This window comes from Lathamus discolor, chromosome 5 (assembly GCF_037157495.1).
Source record: "Lathamus discolor isolate bLatDis1 chromosome 5, bLatDis1.hap1, whole genome shotgun sequence".
Lineage (NCBI taxonomy): Eukaryota > Metazoa > Chordata > Aves > Psittaciformes > Psittacidae > Lathamus > Lathamus discolor.
The window spans coordinates 15,413,433-15,428,535 of NC_088888.1; the positions used below are offsets into that span (position 1 = coordinate 15,413,433).

The window sequence follows — 15,103 nt, forward strand, 5'->3', positions numbered from 1 at the left end:
CTACTGAGCAGAAAATAGTAGCAACTGTGGTTTAAAAACAAAACATCTAACCAAATAAACCTCAGCCATCTATTAGCCATATATGCAAGTTCCCAGACAGAAGCATGGCTTCAGATATATAATTCATTATACAGTCTCACAAATAAGACCCTAAATATAACACATGTGGGAATACAGTTACATAGCATCCAAGCCAAGGAAGATGTTCTCATTTGATCTAATATTGCTAACATTATTATTAGCAATATTCTAGCACTTTTTTTTTCCTGAATACTGAGCCACATGTTCTCTTGCATAAGATGCCCTTTTTCGCTGAAAGAAAAAAGATAATCTTGTAACTTTGAAGGTTTTGGCATCCAACTTTATCTCTCTTGTATGTAATAAATCACGAAGAAATCATGTGAATGACTAAAGCTCTAAAAATACAAATCTAAGAGGCTGAATCTCTGGGGCCTGGCAGTGGCATGCTGTTGTGCAAGTCTAGCTCTAAAGGCTTCCATCTGTGCCAATTAACAGTAGATTGGAAAGCCAGGCAAGCATGATGGGTTTAGTCCTGTTATCTAACTGCTGCACTGTTCAGAATTGCCGATTTCCCTGCAGAATCATGACATATGTATTACAGGAAAAAGTATTGGTCAAGTAGCTCGTGAAAGAGTTAATGCAAGGGATAATAAGTAACTAAGGCTGCGTCCTCCAGCAGACTTTGATGTGGTTTGATAATATATGGGATGGGTCAATCTGCCCTATTAGCAAATGTAGCCTGTTAATGCTCTACATACAAACTAGAGATTTGATAAAGCACTAAATTAGTTTTCACAAGGTATTAGATGTTAGATACTTAATGGGATCATCATGCTTTTGCTACACTTGGTTAAGATGTGTTCTGTAACAGAAGCATGCAGCAGCATGACATTTCACCAGGAAAAGAAGTGTGTCTTGGGACTGAATCACAAGTTTGGGAATTATAATGTCCAGACATTGCTTGGCTTCCAAAGTACCATGTCTCTGATTTACCAGAGAGGCTTCTGTTTTCACATCTGCATAATGGGACTTTCTCCTTCCCTTTTCTCTTTGCCTCCTTGAAAGCTTAAGCCACCCATGCTTATAAAGTGTATTGTTTTTATCATTGGATGCAAAGGGTGTGAGTAATCATAATTCTATGAAGCTTCAGTTGCATGATGCTCATACTGTCCCTCTCAGTAGGCGCTGGGAAGTTCCCTAAACTTGACAGCAGAGAATTTACAGGTCCAAGAATATTTGAATAAGAAACCTTGGTAGAGTGTAGGAGGAGGAGCTCAGGGATTTGATGTAGGGCTTCACAACTGTGCTCTGTATTCACTCTGTGTCAGTGTTCAACTAATACTTAAATGGTGAAGTAAAACCAATAGTTTAGTGAAGCCAGAAACATTTTCATACAGCAGAAAATCCACTAGCAAGGCATGTAACATGGGGGGACAACATCCTTGCCTTCATATACTTGCACCCATTCTGCTAGTGGGGAACAAGGGCAAAGAAGGAGACCTTCCTGGGGCCACATGGCAAGTCAGCCTCTGAAGTGAGTTCTCTGAGCATTTCCTTATCTGAGCTGATATTCAGTCCACTAAAGCAGGCTGCTGCTTTGCCTAGCTGGTAACATTTTAATAAGCTGGTTTCTTTACTATAAAAGAAAGGGCTGTAAAATTACTTTTTGGCAAGTTCTGTGGTTTTTGTCTTGTTCAGTAAAAGTCTAAAACTGCTGACAGCAGCATATGCCCACAGCTACTTTCAGATATCTATGCTTTAAAACCCATTAAGTGTTTTATAGTTACCACACAAATCTAATTTTTGCTAATGTTGGTTTTGCCTGTGTTTACAGATACTGTTCTTAATTCCATTTGAAATACTTTGGTTTACTTTCTCTTTACATCTTAACACTTATGCAAGTAGCTGGTCCTGAATGACCAGCTGCCAGGCTTTGCACTTCACCTAGCACCGGGGAAACATTGCTTACCCTTACATGAAATACAGTGAGAGTGTCATATATAAAATGATCCTGGCTGAAAGGATAGAAACTGCATCCCAACATAGATCATGGTGGGAAATGACTCAAAATTACATGGCAGCTTCTCCCCCTTTTACCCTCCCCCTCATCCTTCCCTTTCTCAGTGGTAAGAAATGCATCATGTATTGTGACAGTTTACTAATAATCCATTTGCATCTTTCATTAGCTTGCTATTTATAGGATTGCAAAAGGGCATCGGTACCACTCACCCTCTGCCAGTGCCAGCGTCCCAAAGACTGAAATGTGTTTTAAAAGCACCAGGTCATACCCTGGCCTCAGCAATGGCCTCACCCAGCTCTGGCAGAAGCCTGTGCCATTGCTTTGGGCTGAAATCCCATGTTTTAAAACCCGCTGAGGCCAGTGTAGACTTCATCTGCTTGTATGAACAAGAAGATTTTGCCTCACAGATCCTTCTAAGCCTGTACCTGATGAGCTCAGAGCTGGAGGGCGGTATTTTCCCTAATAAATTCCTTTTTTTGAGCCCACTTGTTAGTCAAGTATTGTGCACACTAACTACAGCAAGGGCCCTGGGCATAAATTACTCTCATGTGGCACTGTCTCCGAGCAGCCCCCTAGTTATGGATTACTTTGTTCTCAACTTGACAGGAACATAATTAGAACTGTTGATGAAATCTACCAAATTGTTCCTCCGTGGCCTCAATGGTCAGGAAATTTGGCTGAGTCGTATTTGTCACCGACATAAAGGCTCTAAACACTTCATATTAACTATGTTATTAATGTGCCCTCTAATCCGTCCGTGAATCGGTAACACTTAGAGCGAGCACCTTGTGATGAATGCATTGTAATGCTGTTAAAAAGTTTCTAGAGGGTGTGGAAAAAAGAGAAATTAATGAAAAGTGAACATTCCGGGGTTGTTTCTTTTCTCTGTGTATTTTTATGTTATGCAGTTTTGTTTTAATTGGAGATTCGTTTAGGCTTTACATTGACAAGACCGTTTTCTGTTCTATAGGATTTGCTGACATTTGGGCTGTTTCATTGCCAGAGGAGGCTTTGTGTGTCCGAAAGGAAGTGAGTGATCTGGCCATAACAAATCCTGCCAGAATATTTTAACACCGTTACGATTTTCTAATGCAATGCGTAGTGAATGTGGCTAGAAAAGGATGGTGAGTCCACGAAGGGGGTTTGCTTTCTCTCCTCTGCAGCTTGTCTGGTGGAACAAGCACGCAGGAGCTGCTGGGGGGTGGTGGGAGTCCGCAGACCAGCAATGGGAGGGGATGTTTGCATCGCTCCAGGCATAGTGATAGCCCTTGATCTTTGAGCCAGCCTTTCCCATTGTGGTCCTGCTGTTGAACCTTCCGAGAGTCAGGGGTGTTCACAGTGTTTTAGTTGTGTTAAATAAATTCTTCAGGCTGCTGTAGATATTCAGTAACTTACAGAAACGTGTTATAGATGAGAGAGACATTAGTGTGGCTTAAGGTCCTAGAAGGTGGCAAGCTGCTGCCTCAGGGAAAAGCAGTTCTAACCTTCAAGGCAAAGGGTGATCTTAGTCCACTATGGCTTTGAAGAACGCTCATAGCTGTGTGAGCCACTGTGCTTAAAGTTTTAGAAAGCAAACATTAGAGTTTTCAAATGTAGCATTTGGAGGATGAGGACAACTCCGACAACCTGATGTTTAACATAGAACCGGAAGGATGGGAAAACAGTCATTTTAATCCCTGAGCTGTTCTCTAAAGCAGCAGGTAAATTAGCTACTGTTTTTTGTAGTACTTTAGTGATTTGCTTATATGAAATTTAACACCATCCACTCTCACCCTTCTTTCCCTCAAAACAAAACATTAAAAATCAAGCAAACAAAACCAAATCAAAACACTTAAAACCAAGCAAACAAAACCAAATCAAAACAGGAAAACCAAGCAAACAAAACCAAACCATGTCTAAACCTAGTATTTAGTAAGTAATTTAACACCTAAAACCAGCAAGCAGTTCAAAATGTGCTGACTGCAGAGTATCAGCCATCATCTCTTGTGCCCAGCATACACCATGTCGGATTACTCTGTCAAGTAGCTTCTGTACCATGGTAAACTCATGTTGCTTTGGTCATTTTACATTCGTCTACTTCAGAATAAACAAAGTAGCTGACCATGTGTACCAGCAAGTTTTCTGAAGGGAGGAAAGGTAATGAGAAATGGAAAAGTTGTTGAGCATGACCACTGCTTGGGAAGTTGCTCCACATAAGCAGATTCGTCCATTTCTGGTGAACAGTCCCAAGTTTCTGACCGGCTTGAACTATTTTCCCTGTCCTGTGTTGTCAGTGCTCAGAGAGACTAAGTAAAGTCAGGCTTTTCATTGTTGATGGTGTTTCCTATTGGATGTTTCTCCATGTTTGTTTTTGAATACCAAGCAGAATTACAGGTTCTCATGCTTATCTCCTAAGCCCTTGTGCAGTTTTTGGTGGGCCCACTCAAAACTGCTTTTTTCCTGTGGGCACTGTATGTGCTATTTCCTGTGCCCTGGCAATGATGCTTTTGCCAACAAGAAAGAAGTGTTAGCCTGTGAGTTAGGACTTTGATACTTAATTTCATGATCTTAATATTTATAAATGAAATGGGAATCTTATTCTGCACATTTCTCATGCAAATCTATTTCTGGTAATGAACAATTTAAGTAATTTTTTTTTTAAATATGTAGTTGCCATCTCTGGAACTTGGGATCAGAATTCAGGATGCTCAAATTACATGTTAATGCATACAGATACCCTGTTGATGACTCTATTGTTAAATAGAGTAGACCAGTACTTTCCCTAAATCTGTTTCTTTTTAGTGCTTTTGTCTCTTTCATTCTCTCAGATCATCTTGTCTAAATTTTTCTTCTGTTCTTTCCTTTCACCCTTTAATCCATTTCTACCAAAGCCATGGAATCTTGAGGGGCTTTCTAAATAATTACATCTTGTTACTTATCTGCAGTGTGCTCAAAACTGAATTTCTTTTGGTCATAGTCTTGTTTTATGACTGTTCTAAAATGGGTGTTATTTCGGGCATTCTTACCCAAAAGCATGTTTTATTCTGTCCTGGCTGTACTTCATCTGTCTTTCTAATTTGCATTTGGCACTGATATTTTTTAAGTGGATGAGTATTGTATTATCACAGAATCACAGAATCACAGAATCCCAAGGGTTGGAAGGGACCTAAAAAGATCATCTAGTCCAACCCCCCTGCAAGAGCAGGGTAACCTACAGTACATCACACAGGAACTTGTCCAGGCGGGCCTTGAATATCTCCAGTGTAGGAGACTCCACAACCCCCCTGGGCAGCCTGTTCCAGTGCTCTGTCACTCTTACAGTAAAGAAGTTCTTCCTGATGTTAACGTGGAACTTCCTATGCTCCAGTTTACACCCATTGCCCCTTGTCCTATCCCTGGATATCACTGAAAAAAGCCTAGCTCCATCATCCTGACACCTACCCTTCACATATTTGTAAACATTGATGAGGTCACCCCTCAGTCTCCTCTTTTGCAAGCTAAAGAGACCCAGCTCCCTCAGCCTCTCCTCATAAGGGAGATGTTCCACTCCCTTAATCATCTTTGTGGCTCTGCGCTGGACTCCTTCAAGCAATTCCCTGTCCTTCTTGAACAGAGGGGCCCAGAACTGGACGCAATATTCCAGATGCGGCCTCACCAAGGCTGAGTAGAGGGGGAGGAGAACCTCTCTTGACCTACTAACCACTCCCTTTCTAATGCACCCTAAGATGCCATTTGCCTTCTTGGCCACAAGAGCACATTGCTGGCTCATGGTCATCCTCCTATCCACCAGGACCCCCAGGTCCCTTTCCCCTTCACTACTTTCCAGCAGGTCACTCCCCAACCTGTACTGGTACATGGGGTTGTTCTTCCCCAGATGCAAGACTCTACACTTGCCCTTGTTAAATTTCATCCAGTTTCTCCCCGCCCAACTCTCCAGCCTGTCCAGGTCTCGCTGAATGGCAGCACAGTCCTCTGGTGTGTCAGCCACTCCTCCCAGTTTTGTGTCATCAGCAAACTTGCTGAGGGTGCACTCAGTTCCCTCATCCAGGTCATTGATGAAAATATTAAACAGCACCGGTCCCAGCACCGACCCCTGAGGAACTCCACTAGTCACAGACCTCCAGCTAGATTCTGCGCCATTGACCACAACTCTCTGCCTTCTTCCTTTCAACCAGTTCTCGATCCACCTCACTACTTGATCGTCAAGCCCACACTTCCTCAGCTTATCTATGAGGATGCTGTGGGAGACAGTATCAAATGCCTTACTGAAATCAAGAAAAACTACATCTACCGCTCTACCATCATCCCTTCATATCCTTCATATCCTTCATAACATTCATATCCTTGAATGTTTTTATTTTCCGGGGTTTGGGCTTTCTTTTATTTTTCAGTTTTGAATGGTAATGTCATGATACCCATCTTGTAAATACAAATCTGTGTCATTCAGTAGACCAAATTTCATCACTAGCAGAGCTAAATTCCAATTCCACATTTTATTTAAGGGTAGGAAGTAACATTACTTTTGTGGAAACCAAGGCATTTACTAAAGGGGGAAGTGGGGAGTGAGGATTTAATATCAGAATTGGGCTCTGGAATATTAATTTTATAAAACTGTATGATCTTAGTGTCAGCTTTGGAGAGCATATGCCAGTAGACACTCATGTTTGAAATTAGAATTCACAGTTAATCATTCTAAGGAATAGATTTACCACTTCATAAACTCTGGGAAAGACTGTTTTCTTTTCCAAACATTTAAATTACTCAGCCATTTTATACATTAAAATCCAGTTATAACTTAGAGGATATGTTGAAGACTTTTCAAAGCTATTTCTTTTAGTAACTGTACATTGACTGAGGCTTTAGCATCGAGTAGTTCATATTCTCAACTGCATCTATTGTTTTTTTTCCTAACAAAATAGGGTTTCAAGAATGTTTGTTATCGGAGTGATGAGTACCGATCCCAAACGGCCAGTACCACTTTCAGAACATGTGACATGTCCCATAAAACTAAGGAAATGAACTCCCAATGTGGCTAATGCATATATCTTAAATGTATTTTGTTTCATTTCTCTAAGGTGTTAATGACCAGGTTAAAGTAAATGTTTATTGTATCACTTTTCCTCTGCCACGTTACATAGACTCCATGCAAAACACATTCAGAAAGATATAAAAACCAAAATGTGCTTCAGGATTTTAGGGAGTGAGATGTATCTGCTACTGAATGGAGAAGCTTGTTTGAAGGACCACCTTCTTGGTTCTCAGGGCCAACTTAATACTTGAGCTGGACTGGCATACATCAGTTTCAAAAGAAATATGTCAAAAGCTACAGAATAATGTTAATTTGGATGCTGATTTATCAGCAGAAAGGTATATGTGAATCAGATCACACATATCTAGGTCAGGAAATTACCTGTGTAATTGTATATAATACTGTAGCGAGGGAGTGTGTTCTAAGTATGAAGACCCAAAAGATGCACATGACACTAGCGCAGTTATGAGACTACTTACCAAAGGCACCCTTATCCTGAGCATAGCGAGCTGTTCCCATAGCATTATTCACCTGCTGTGAATTAATAAAGCAGTGCATTCCCAAATCAAGGTTTAGCTTCCCATGCAAAGCAAGGAGTTAGAGAGGAGGTCCATAAGATGGGAATCCTACTTTAACAGCCAAAAAATAGAGGGTAATATTTCAAAATCAGAAACTGCTTTCTAAAGACTACTGTGGGCCCAGGATATAGGGGAAAAAAATAAAAGTTTGCTTTAACAGAAAAAAGAGGGAAGGCTTAGGCAATTGCTCACTCCTCTCCCTCTCTATTTTGCAGTGTTGATGAAGTTGAGATGAGAGCCTGGTGCTTCTCTTCAGGAAGAGACTGTATGAATTAAAGGTCTCAAACATATTAGGATTTACTCAGTAAAGTCATACTTGTCAATAGCTTCTCTTGATAGATATTTAAAGTTCAAGTGGTTGTTTTCTTTAGTTAAGTGCTCTGAAGTGCTTTAAAAAGCATTGGCCCATTTATATAAACAAATAGAGAAACTCGTTGATAGTCTCCCAGTCAGTGTGTTACCCAATATTTGGTTATCCTTACTTGGATCTGAAAAAGATTTGCACAAGCAACTTCTAATACATGTAATTCTTTGTTAATGGAGGATTGTATTATTATATCATTTGACCATAGGCATTGCCTATGTTGAAATATAATTTCTCTGTGACACACAACTAGGGGGAAATGAAGGGGAGCCAGTAGTTCAAACTTATTTTTCCAGAACATCAATGTGACTTGAGAAGAAGAATAAGCTGGAGGCCTGATTTCCTTTTGGAATATTTGCAGTAGAGAATTAATACTTGCATCTTTCCTATATTTTTCTTCTTCCTGCTCAGCTGTGCTAACTCAGGAATCTATTCTGGTGCTTAGAGTCAGGAAACCAAATTTAAACATGCTTTCAGATCATGGGAACATCCTCATGTACATATAACCACTCACAGAATGAAAGGAAGCTACCAATACTTATTGGTAGTGAAGGTGTAGCTCAGGATGGTATTTATATGCTTCCCCAAAGTGTTCCCTACCAGTCAGTGTTGTAGTGCTTCCCTACCAGTTGTCCTCATGGTAACAGCATTACAACATTTCTTCTCTGGAGAAACGTCCTTTAACCCAACAATACTGTGGTGATATGAAAGCCTAATTATGTCATAAAATTGTATATTGAATATTATCCTCTCTCAAATGCAAAAAGAAATAGGCACTATATGGGGCAATCACTGGCCATACCTTAGCCAGTAATGTCAAGGCAGTTAGCTCCAGAAGAGAAAATAAACTGAATACCATCAGCAACTACCCCCCAAAATGCAATGTAATGTGAGCAATAGGGATGTAGCTAGGTGCTATCTTAAAACTAAATTGGCATTCTTCATTATAAAAGGTTTGTCCTAATAATTCTGCATGTGTTTTCTTCTTACCTACCTCATGTACTGTCCGTGGGATTTAGAGGGTGTCATAAGCAGGTGAATTTAGAGCTGTTGCTAATTTAAACTGCACTTAATGAAACACAAGTTTGAGAGATGTTACAAATCAGTGAATGTGGCATAGTTTGAAGATTGCTTTTGTCAAGTTTGATTAGCTCAAAGAGAAACCTTTTCTAAATATTAGTTGTGAGATTAATCAGGCAATGTAAGACCTTGAATTATTCCTCATCACAGGAAAACAACATAATGTGTTATCTCATTTGATGACTAGGAAAATGTGACTTTTGAGGATTAAAAATTTGTGTTTTTAAGATTGGACTCAAGGAAGAATGTTCAGACTGGGTTTTTTTAAACTGACTTGTAATTTTCCGTATTACACTTCACTTTCTATAACGTATTCCTATATTACAAGCTGATAGTACTAGCATCATTACATTGAAGGATGTTCTCGTTATTGACTCCATTCTCAATTAATTATAAGTTTGTCATGTTTTAATGAGTAGGATTAAACTTCGTATTCTGAATATATAGAGTCATAGAACCATAGAATGGTTTGGGTTGGAAGGGACCTTAAAGCTCATTCAGTTCCAGCCCCCTGCCATGGGCAGGGACACCTTCCACCCGACCAGGTTGCTCCAAGCCCCTTCCAACCTGGCCTTGAGCACTGCCAGAGATGGGGCAGACACAGTTTTTCTAGGTACCCTGTGCCAGGTCCTCAGCACCCTCACAGGGAAGAGCTTCTGCCTAATACCCAATCTAAATCTCCCCTCTTTCAGTTTAAAGCCATTCCCCTTGGTCCTATCCCTACAAGCCTTTGTAAAAAGTCCCTATCCAGAGTTCTTGTAGACATCCTTTAGACACTGGAAGCAGCTATAAGGTCTTCCCAGAGCCTTCTCTTCTCCAGGCTGAACAAGCACAACTCTTTTAGCCTGCCTTCCCAGGAGTGGTGCTCTAGCATCTTTGTGACCCTCCTCTGGACTTGCTCCAACAGGTCCATTTCCCTCTTGTGTTATTACCCCAGAGCTGGACGCGGGACTGCAGGGGGGTCTCACCAGAGCTGAGTAGAAGAGGAGAATAGCCTTCGACCTGCTGGTCACACTCCTTTTGATGCAGCCCAGGACACAGCTGGCTTTCTGGACTGTAAGCTCAGACTGCTGGCTCAATAACCAATAAGCACCAGTAAGTTTGGACTCTGTGTCAGTAGATGCATGTCACAGTATGGGCAGGTAGTGGCGTCACAGCTGCATAAATCACAGCCGATTCTTACCAGAAAGAAATCTTGCATTAAATATATTTTATGTTGCTTGATTAGTCTGTATCAAAACGGTAACCTTGCAGTTTGAATAGCTATGTCAACTGATATTGTTTGGCTAATAGCACATGAGCATGATTGGAAGGGGGTTGGATCAGCATGTTCCCTCACCAGGTAGAAACCCAGAGTCCTGCTAAATGCTTGGCAGCAATCTACACCTCAGGCCACTTCTCATGAGACATGTTGCCACGAATAGCATGCAGCTACATTTGGGTATTCAGGTTTCAACAGGATGTGGCTGCTCTTTCTCACTTACCAGAATGCTTTCCATGTACCATCACCTGTTCTAGTGCTCCTTCACCTCACTGCCAGAGTTGTGACGAGAACTGTTGTGATGGTTGTGAAAGCTGCTTTCGGTATGTGGCTAACATGATTATCACATATAGGCGCCTTTATTTAGCAAGTCCACATGTATAATTACTGTTGCAAATGTCTTATACTGGGCACCATTATTTTATATGATCAACTCTCTGTGGTGTTGATACTCTGCAGCCTAATCAGAGTTAAATCCATGTAAAACCTGACTGATCTTAAGATCAGACTTTATATGTCTGTATGATAGGGCGTGAATTTCTTCATACTCCTGATAGAGGAACATCTATAACTCAGCTGCTGCTTTGCACTACTTGAAAGTAATTTAGTAATCTCATGCATGGCAATGGAAGCTTCATACTACACCTCCCCATCACCCATACTGACGCACATTTTCTACATGTATCATTATTATCATCAGCATCTGTCTTTTGAGTGATGATTCATTTGTCTCTAGGTTTCTGTCCCTTTATACAATACTAGATATAAAATTCCATCTGTCTAGAAAGAAAGGCACCATCTCAAAGATTTAATACTGGTTTCAAATTTTATTGCTGCTAACTAAATATGAAATTGCTGTGAATTAACCAATGATTATTTAGAATGAAGCAGGAAAGAGTTAAAAAACAAAAAATAAAGAAGTAAAAAATATTCCTTTCCCAGGCAAACTGCAGCCCCCCTTCCAACAAAGCTGTTGCAGGAGGTTTCAGTGGTATGAATAAATTTCTTTCTTTAAACACTTTTGTTGTTTAAAATGCTATTGTTTCATCTGAGGTGTGAGGAGATGTGCTAACCTTGTCAATGTGGGTGCAGTAGAGCAGAAATGATAACTGTATATGCTTTTTTTTCTTAACCAAAATACAGAGTGTGTATGTGAGAGAGACAACTTATTTAAATCCTGGATACAGTCAGACCTCATATGCATTGTTAAAAAAAAAAAAAAAAAGCCCTAAAGAATTGCATATGGATTAGGGGGGATGAATATTCTATTATTTCAGTCTGTTCTGCTGATCTTCTTATTGTGACTTTGCGCTTCAGAAATCTGCCAGGAATTTGGCTTTGCTGTACTAGACAGTAATTTTAAATGTGTATCAAGCACTTGATAGTGTATGATTTGCGTGCTGTTGCATTCCCATTCCCTAAATTTTCCACCAATTTATTACTTTTTTCATACTGTTTTAATATTTCAGGATGATGAATATATACAGCATCATTAAAGGTAAATAAAAAATGCATGAAATTAAAAAATGGAATATTAGATGTTTCTTTGCTGTAATCCCTAGCTCCAATAGGAATGAAATGTCTCTGTTCTGTCAAGTAATCCCTAAACATGATTAGGGACCTTGTAGTTTCCACATAGCCCACATAATATTTGTATCATATAAGCCTATTTATGTAAGGTTTGAGTAAAAGTTGTTATTAGAAGACCTATAAACCTATTTTACAATTCAAAAAGATATGCTTGCCTCTTAATCTCTCTACTTTTATTATTTTGCTGGTGATTGCAATACGTCCTTAATTCATTTTTCAGAATTCTGTTACATCTTTTGGGTACTTATATCATGCATTAACGATCCCAATGAAATGTATTTTTAAGATAGAGGACTGAGTTCAACAGTTCATCCACTTGTACAGCTTCTTAAATCTGCATTGCAAGGGATGTGCACCTCTTTCCAGGTCTCTTCTTTGACATCTGGGTTTAAGCTGAACTGGGGGTGAGGAGATGTAGAGATTAGTTTTGGGGAAGGGGAGATGGAAAGAGAAAGGTGGGGGGGTTAATTTTTTTCTCTGTTTAAATCACGAATTATCAGTGATGTAGGTGCTTTTTGGCAGCATCACAGAAAGTTTTCAAAGTCAGCTTGTGTTTTGACCAGCCAGCAGCAGAGTTTTAGGGAGGAAAAAGCTAGAATGAAGGAAAATGGGGGAAAGTTTTTGAATGACAAAAGAATGAGGCAGGAAAGACAATAGCTGTTTCTTGTGATGCAGTTGTGTTGGGGATGCAACAACCCAGCACTTCCTACTCCCAGCCTCAGCTTCTTGCCTGGGCAGCAGGGATGCTTGTATGTTGTTAGGCTGAATTCATTAGAGCTATTCAAGTTACACAAGGTAACACAAGGAAGAGCAATAAATAAGAACAGCATCTTGTATGCTTCTATGCTTTCAATAGACATTCACTAAGAAAATATTTTCAAATGATAGCAGGGGTCAGCTGTGGCAACTCTGTATTTCCCATAAGGAAATCTGAGTTTATATTAACCTTGTGCTATCTACTAAAAAAGCCCTTTGGAAATACTCTACATTGCTTCCACACTGCATTGAAATGTTACTTTCATCTCATTTTTGGCAATTAGGGTGGCATTTGAGCAATAGCTCTATTCTTATATTTATGAACTGAGAGAAGCAAAACTGCTCACTGCTGAGCCCAGGGATTCTCTTCCAGGAAAACTGAGATCAATAACTGTTATCAAGTCTTCATTTACAGGGAGTGTTAAAAGTCCTAATGTTCATCAGTTACTAGGATGTGCTTAAAACTGAGATTTCTCCTTTTCCCCCCACCTATCACAACCTACCATAGTGATAATTTTTGGTCTTTGCTATCATTTTAAACAGTCACTTTCAGTTATTACCATTTCTTCTTAACTGGAGATACTGTATTATAGTGGTGCCAGTAAGTTAAGTGTAAGCAATGTTTTCCCTTGCCAACCTCCTCCTTCCTGCTAGCAATGGGGGGTAGGAACTGAGATTATGATACCTGAGGATAGTTTTTATTATCCAAAGCAGGGATTTACAATTATTATTGCAATTATTTTTGCATTTTGATACTCAGCAAGAAGGCAAGGGCACGTGCCCCAACATGAGCAGAACAAACCCCGAAAACTGAAAATAAAAACCTTATATGCAGATAAGTTTTCAGGTGCCTTTATTCCCCCAGTTTAAGTGGAAAAGAGAGATTTGGAAAAAAAGAGAGTGTAATTTAACAAAATAATATTATGCTTTCGATCCTTGAATGAATTATTTGAATACTTAGCAGTATAATGTCTTTGACTAATGCTGGTACTTAAGATAAAAAAAATGATATTGTGAATGTGCTGTGTTTGCCTCCTATGATGTTTTTACCAATTTGGCGTTTATGGGAAGTGATCTCATTGTTGCAGAGTTTCCAAATTGCTTTTTATACAAATCCGCAGAAATTAAATCTCCTCCTTGTTATGAAAATGAAGGGATGTCTTGAGACACTGGTATATTAGCACAAATCTATGGAGACAGTAAGCCCAACTCTCTGCTTGTAGCTATTTTGTGTCCACTTTTAATAGCTCCAAGAAGCTCTGTTATGTACTGGCTATTGTATGACAGAGTGAATAAGCGTATGCTTAAGTATAGCATGTGAGCAGTAGCAGAGATGTCTAGTAAGACCTCTGGTGCTTAAAGTTAAGCCCATGCCTGAGCCTTCCATGGTGAAGAATTTAGCCCATGACGTGGAATAGTGTGTGATGCAGGCATAATGGCAAATGATGGACATTGTGAGCCTTCAGAGAGAGCATCACAAATCAATTTCGAGCTCAGGGGAAAAACAAATGCAAATTGGTGTAGGCTGCATGAAGATTTCGGGAGATGGAACACCAATGTGGTGCAGCGCAGACAGTTGAGGAGTCTTCATCACAAGCCTGATGGTGTTATTCTGGCTTCTATTCAGAACAGCTTCTGGAAAGGCCATGCATATTGTCTGAGAAGTGGGAAAATACAGTGATATGGATTGTACTACCACCAAACCGAACAAACAAAAGATAGTTAGTAGAAACATAGTTCTTGAATAGTAGCAATGCTGAGCTCTGAATTCATTCTAGGTGGGAGCTGTGCTCAGCTGGTGAGTGTATGGCTGGATCCTCCCCAAGTGTTTAATGGGACTCTTAATTTGATTGCTGCTCCAAACTACTCATAATAGACAAGCCACTGACTAAATGGCAGAGGCAATCAAGGCCTCTGCATGTATCTACATTTTGATATCTGTGTACAAATAGCCAGCAACTAATGTCTGCTGGTTGACTGCAGGAAACAGTCTCAGGTTCAAAATAGCAACTCCAGTGTTTTGGGGGTCTTTCAGTATAATTTCATTATGTTTGTAGAAGTGAGTTTAGGCAGAGTTAAGAAAGTCTATGCAAACAAAAGCTTTTTAACTCAAGTTGCAGAAGGTTCTTCATGGCTATTGCTACATAATATCTCTCTTCAGCAAGATTAGATGCTTTTATGTGTGAGTTGGGCTCTTACAAGCAGCACATTAGCCTGCTTCTGTGTAGCCTAAGGATCCCATTAGTTGGGTTTATGTTTCCATATTAGAAAAAAACAGGAAAGATGTTTGCATGGAAGAATAAGAGCAGTTGCATGCATTTGTAGCAGTCACAAGGTGCTGTATGCTTTCTTCTGACATGGTCTGGTGTGAGGCGTACCTGCCCATGGCAGGGGTTTGGAACTGAATGATCTTAAGGTCCTTTCC

At 39.9% G+C, this 15,103-nt stretch overlaps 1 protein-coding gene across 21 annotated transcripts in view; it reads left to right on the forward strand.

Annotated features, from left to right (window-relative positions):
• Positions 1-15,103, forward strand: part of ESRRG (estrogen related receptor gamma) — a 464,785-nt gene that overhangs the window by 230,755 nt on the left and 218,927 nt on the right. For 6 of the 21 annotated variants that reach the window (XM_065679881.1, XM_065679883.1, XM_065679884.1 and 3 more), the window contains one exon: positions 3,012-3,070. The exons of 13 other annotated variants lie outside the window; for them this stretch is intronic. Coding sequence is in view for 2 of the 8 variants with exons in the window: in XM_065679872.1 (XP_065535944.1) it covers positions 3,012-3,070 (59 nt within the window). In the remaining 6 variants the exon portion in view is untranslated. 2 more of the 21 variants (XM_065679875.1, XM_065679892.1) reach the window with 2 other exon arrangements.